At 40.7% G+C, this 6,163-nt stretch overlaps 1 protein-coding gene across 1 annotated transcript; it reads left to right on the forward strand.

Annotated features, from left to right (window-relative positions):
- Positions 1-324: 324 nt before the first annotated feature.
- On the forward strand, positions 325-5,740 carry ethe1 (ETHE1 persulfide dioxygenase). The gene is made up of 7 exons (XM_063199257.1): positions 325-1,001; positions 1,553-1,697; positions 1,885-2,033; positions 3,509-3,638; positions 3,935-4,024; positions 4,295-4,411; positions 5,364-5,740. The coding sequence occupies exons 1-7, from the start codon at positions 804-806 to the stop codon at positions 5,408-5,410; spliced, it is 876 nt and encodes a 291-aa protein (XP_063055327.1). The 5' UTR covers positions 325-803; the 3' UTR covers positions 5,411-5,740.
- Positions 5,741-6,163: the final 423 nt, after the last annotated feature.

Consider the following 6,163-nt stretch of genomic DNA (forward strand, 5'->3'; position numbering starts at 1 on the left):
AAATGTTCCATATGTTATTATTGTAATTGCTTTGTTTAGTCATGTTATTTATTTATGTATGCCCTTTATTTTTATATCTAATAAAATATTCCAACATCTTGACAAGTTGTCATTTGTGTTACCTGTTAGGCCTACTGTTACAGGCAAAATAGACGTGGCTGTAGAGACGCTTGTTGTCAATGCCATGGGAAAAGGTGTAGCCTAGCTATTGTGCAATAATAAGAGTCAGACAGAAGCCTAGGTTGTTGTAGGCCACACACACGTCACACATCCCGCCTACTTCACTAAAAATTAATTTGTCCAGTTAGCCACTTACATCTGTGATTAAGGAGTGTAGTCCCAGGTCTGTAATTGGGATGTGGTGTTATTGATCTCATGCTGCGGGTGGCCGAGGAGTGACCGACAGTTTTTGAAGAGTCGCGGCTAGTGGAGCCTAGAATAACCTCTGAACTGACTGCACCAGTTGTGTCCTACAGGAGAGAAGCGTGGGTTATGTTAAGCTATGTGTGCAGAGATCACAGAACTAGAACTATCCAGCGACTGTTCGTCGTGAGATTTAGTTAATAATTCTATGTACTCTCAGTGTGAAGAATAGATCTCTTCACTGCACACTGTCGTGCCTTTTCGGATATCCCTTTTTAATACCAAGACGTGAATAGGCATAGTCTTGCTAGAAGTGTGAGTGGCGCCTCTGTGTCATACCTCGACAGTCGTTAGCGGGGCAGTGTTTGCAAACCGGCCAAAGTGGTTTTGCCTTGGCTTGTCATTGGAGAATATCGTGCCTCGGAAGCCCGTGAAAAAAAATGAATTCGGTCACAGGCCGACTGCAGCTCACGGTGGCCCGTGCATGGAGAATACAGACAACCAGGAACTCGCGTAGGCTCCCTGCCTTCTCACTACACTGTCTCGGCGCCTTGAACACAGACACTTCGCCTGTCAAAACAAGCGCTAGGCTTTATTGTTGTCGGATGGAGCACGGGAAGGGAGTACTATTTAGGCAGGTGAGTTATCCTGACACGTTCAAGTGAAGTCCCTTGACTTGAATCGGAAGTTTGGCGATAGGCTACGTCTCGGTATAAGTATCCGTGGCTAACGCTTTTGTGCAAAACTTCATGCTATCAGTTAAAATTTAGCTAATAGTCTAGAGCCTAATCATTGTTAGCACTAGGCCTAATAATCGTTGTGCCAAGCTTGTGCCCCACTGAACTAGTGTTATGTTTGACAACATGTCAAACATTTCCGTTTTCGGGAACATCTGACAAGTTAATTAGGCTACGTTGTGGTCTACGAGTGGTCAACAATGGTTACTGTAACATTACCTTCGTGCCAAAATTCCAACCGTTGTCTAACTAACTGCTGCTGCTGCACATCAGGAATTCCAGTGTGCAAAACAAAACAAATCTCTCATGAGAATGTGAGCTTCCGAGGAAAGCGATTTGGTTTGGGCAAGGGGAAGATGGCTTTACTGTTGTTATCACCACCACTTGTAGGTCCAGTGCTGTGCTTTATGATAGTTAATTCATATGTTATTCCCATCCATCTGTTTTTGAAGTTGTTTGAGTCATCCAGTAGTACCTACACGTACCTGCTGGCGGATCCCGACTCAAAAGACGCTGTCCTAATTGACCCAGTGCTGGAAACAGTGGACAGAGACATCAAACTCATCGACGAATTGGGCCTTAAACTAACAGTAGCAGGTAAATGCTTTCTAAGTTGAATGCAAGAATGCTATCGCTGACTTGACAGTATGATCAACATCAATTCCCTTGCATTGGTTAACTACTGCAAGTCACGTAGCCATATCTAGATTGTTATGGGAAACAAGTCAGGAGTGTAAGGGCGTGTCTGTGAGTCTGATGCTTATCTTTCCCCTGCCTTGCACAGTGAACACGCACTGTCATGCAGATCACATCACCGGCACAGGACTCCTGAAGAAGAAAGTTTTTGGTCTGAAGAGTGCCATCTCCAAATTTAGCGGTGCCACTGCTGACATCCTGTTGTCCGAGGGAGACAACATCACATTTGGGAAACATGTAAGAACTCGTGTTATTCTTAGGGGTTTGGGCCAGGTACAGTATATAGCATTACCGATGAGCCATGTGGCACACTGAGGTATGCATTCACACACACACACACACACACACACACACACACACACACACACACACACACACACACACACACACACACACACCGACACACATACATCAAGCACTGGTCAGGGGACCAGGTTGCCATGTCTAATTGCACTTGTCTGGATTGTGAGCAATCATGCACTTGTGTTGGGTAGGGTACACACCACAGTGTGTAATGGACCAGGTATGTAATGGACACATCATCTCATCCCTCCTCCAGTGCTTTCTCCGGTCAGACTCAACATTGTTGACATCTTCCAGTACGAGAAAGTACGTTTTTGCAGATTGTGTAAGCCTCTTAAGAACAGGTGCATTGCCAACAAAAAATAAACAATTGCATGTTTTTTACTTTGCATTTTTGCAAGTCATGTCACTATTCTTTCAACTGAAACTAGTTGCAGTATTGCGTGACACTTAACAATTGAGGTCATCATTAAGATAATAGCAAAGTAACACTGCCCCTTTTAGTTTTGAAACCTCTTAATCTAAGGGGTCAGACGGTGACGTTGTCGTTTGTTTAAGGTGTGAAATAAGGTGAAGGGTCACTTAACTTGAACGCTGTATGTAAATGGAAAACTACCCACACACATACACTCTACACACTCACTACGACTAGGGGTTATCGCAACTGATGGCTTTCTGACAAAACCTTTCAAAGTTCATCCTAAGTAGAGTGGTAAACATGAGAAAAAATAAACTGCCTGACGTGAATATTTAATTAAAGCAGATAACCATAAAGGGAGTAGCCCTTCCTTTTTATTCTAAGTCCACCCACGGTTGGTCAATAAACCACATACTTGCAATATTTAAGATAAGGCCAGATGAAACCTTAATGTCTTTAATGTGTTTAAAGGTGCACTGTGCAGGAAATGGTCAAAAAAAGTACTGCAACTATTGCGGTCATTGAAACTGGGTTGCCTATTGCCCAATTTGATCTTTTCATGAAAGTTTACTGAGTAATAAGCTAATATTTTCTAGTATGGCCCAAGTACAGTCATTTTTGCAGCTAAGAATGTCTATTTCTGGAAATTCAAAATGGTGGACCATGGAGAAGATCCCCTTTTACATGTATGAAAAGGGATTTTCCCAGTCATAATGAATACTTTTTTTGATGGTGGTGGTAAGTATTTATGAAAAAAGGTAGCATTAGTGAATGGGTGGCATGAATTCTGGAAATAAACAACTAAAAATCTTACACAGTGCACCTTTAATGTTTCCAATGGCATTTATCTTGCATTTCAGTCCTTCATAAACTGCAAAACGGCGCATAAAACACAGTCCATTCATTGTTTCTACTTTTCCACTCGTGTGTGTATCGCCACATACTGCAGTATTCTTCTCACACTCCCTCTGTGCACTCTTTCCCTGTGCAGTGTCTGACGGTGAGAGAGACTCCTGGACACACAGATGGCTGTGTGACACTGGTGACGGAGGACCAGAGCATGGCCTTCACAGGGGACACGCTGCTCATCAGAGGCTGTGGAAGGACAGACTTCCAGCAAGGTGCCATTACATATACTAAGCCTACTCCCAAAACTCCCAAACTTTCAGTATTGTGGGCGGGGTTCCACGATTGACATGAAAACATTTGCACCTTGCGGTAAATACTCAAGAAACACCTCTTCCACTGAACTAGAACTTGGAAATGTGTGACATTTTTATTTTGAGGTTTTTGTTAAACAATACAAGTATACTTCAACGTTTGTTTTTGTAGTACCTCTTTATACCACTAGGGATCAGTGGCGTTCTTGTATAGTTGAATGCTTCTAACTTCAGATCCTTATATATTTTTTCCCAAGGGTGTGCAAAGAGGCTGTATGCGTCTGTCCATGGGAAGATTTTCACACTACCCGATCACTGTCTCATCTATCCTGCACATGATTACAAAGGTGAGCTGAAATGCTAAACAAGCATTTACTTTCAGAAGTTTTCCTTCAACATGCTACAATATGTGTTCACAAAGAAAGAAACCATTTTAATCAACTCTATTTAAATCTATCCTTGTTATAGTCACTCCCAAAAACTATCTGCATACTAAGTGATTCAAAGATACTAATTAAGTCATAGCATTACTTCAGAATGAATGCTTTGTAAGCGACCAATGACAGTGTGAGTTTACTACCTCAGTGCTTACTCGTCTGTATCGGGCTTTCTGATAGGTCAAACTGTGTCAACGGTGGAGGAGGAGAAGAAGTACAACCCACGCCTGACCAAAACCTTGGAGGAGTTTGTGGACATTATGAACAACCTCAACTTACCCAAGCCCAAAAAAATAGGTAGCTGCTCAAACTAGACTGTGTGTGCTGTACAACATAGAAGTTCTCACTTTTACAGTAACAGATTCCCTTCTAACATGTTTTAATTCAATTCAATTGTGTTTATTTGCCAGACACATGCCAACATTCATACAAGACAGACAAATTGGGTCTATAGTCTGTATTGTATTCTGTATAACTATTTTCTGGATACTCCTCTTTTTGACTATTTCTGTCTGGAGCTAGTACTCATAATACTTAAAAAATTCATGAAGGCCTTTAAAGTATTCAAAGGGTATGTTGAGTAGCTAAGTGATTCTTACTGTTTTCCTAAGCCCTATCATAATCAGAGAGAGTAGAGACTTAAAGGGACACTTTGTGAGATTTTTAGTTGTTTATTTCCAAAATCCATGCTGCCCATTCACTAATGTTACCTTTTTCATGAATACTTATCACCACCATCGAATTCTAAGTATTCATTTTGACTGAAAAAAATGCACTTTTCATACATGAAAAGGAGGATCTTCTCCATGGTCCGCCATTTTGAATTTCCAAAAATAACAATTTTTAGCTACAAAAATGACTCTACTTGTACCATACTAGAAAATATTTGTTTATTACTTAGTAAACTTTCATGTAAAGATCAAATTTGGCAATAGGCAGCCCAGTTTCAATGTGCAGCATAGTTGCAGTACCTTTTTTGACCATTTCCTGCACAGTGTCCCTTTAAAGAATCTCTGTTATAACTGCACGTAATACAATGCAATAATAATAATACAATTTCTTTGACTAAAAAGCTTTAACTTCCCTGTGGTTTCAGTTACTCTATGTATGTGTTAATACTTATGGATAGTAGTTTAATGAAGGCATTATAAAGCCTTATGAATGTGTTCATAGAATATGACCCATGCCCAATGCCACTTGTCACTCTTACTTAATATGGTCTTGATCTGTGTCTCTTTCTCCCCTCCAGATATCTCAGTGCCTGCGAACCTGGTTTGTGGTCTCCATGACATATGAGTTCACACTCACAGGATAAAAGGGGCCATGCCAACTACTGTCTGGAAAGAAGGGCATTTTTGTTTTTACTATAAGCAATCTATGAAACATAACACATTGTTATTCAACCTGAATATCATATGCACATATGCTGTACAAATCTGTTTAAAAAAACAAAACTATTTTTTCACTTGCATATTGATTTACAAATTTACAAATGTATTCTAAGATATTTAATATAATGTATGTCAGACATACAAGTTTACGTAAATTCATACCCAGAGAGCAGATCAATACTTTGTTAGAAAAAGTAGTAAATGATTAAAGCTTTTTGCTGTTTAAGTAATTGTACAGTGTGTTCAAAGTATTCTTTTTTGATTAGATGTTTTCTGTATTGTTTTCATAACTTAACAGGCCATCATCCCTACCTGTAGCCATTTTGCATATTCTGCTGTGGAAAAGACTGGTCATTTGCATGTAAAATTCACCACCATTCAGCCTCTGCCAGGTTGTGTGCTTGTGCGTGTGCTTGTGCGTGTGTTTGTGCGCGTACTGAGCACTCCCCTATCTTTTTCCATGGTCATGAATGTGGATTTGCACCGTGGATTAGGGGGAGAGAGCTACATAACACTGAACAGTATATTAGTGTTTCTCAACAAGGGGTCTACAGCCTCCCAGGGGACGATTGAGAGCCCTAGGGGGGCGTTGAGAGGGAGACAGCTCAGAGGGCCAGCACTTACTTGCAAATGGGGGCATTGTTCCATTTTTTTTTTA

The sequence above is a fragment of the Engraulis encrasicolus genome, chromosome 5 (genome assembly GCF_034702125.1).
Source record: "Engraulis encrasicolus isolate BLACKSEA-1 chromosome 5, IST_EnEncr_1.0, whole genome shotgun sequence".
NCBI classification, from domain to species: domain Eukaryota; kingdom Metazoa; phylum Chordata; class Actinopteri; order Clupeiformes; family Engraulidae; genus Engraulis; species Engraulis encrasicolus.

Bases quoted from the DNA above. Each gene is read 5' to 3' on its own strand.
- ethe1 (XM_063199257.1), top strand. From the start codon at position 804: ATGAATTCGGTCACAGGCCGACTGCAGCTCACGGTGGCCCGTGCATGG. The intron at 1,698-1,884 runs GTAAATGCTTTC...TGCCTTGCACAG, and splicing joins CCTTAAACTAACAGTAGCAG to TGAACACGCACTGTCATGCA. The intron at 4,025-4,294 runs GTGAGCTGAAAT...GCTTTCTGATAG, and splicing joins TCCTGCACATGATTACAAAG to GTCAAACTGTGTCAACGGTG.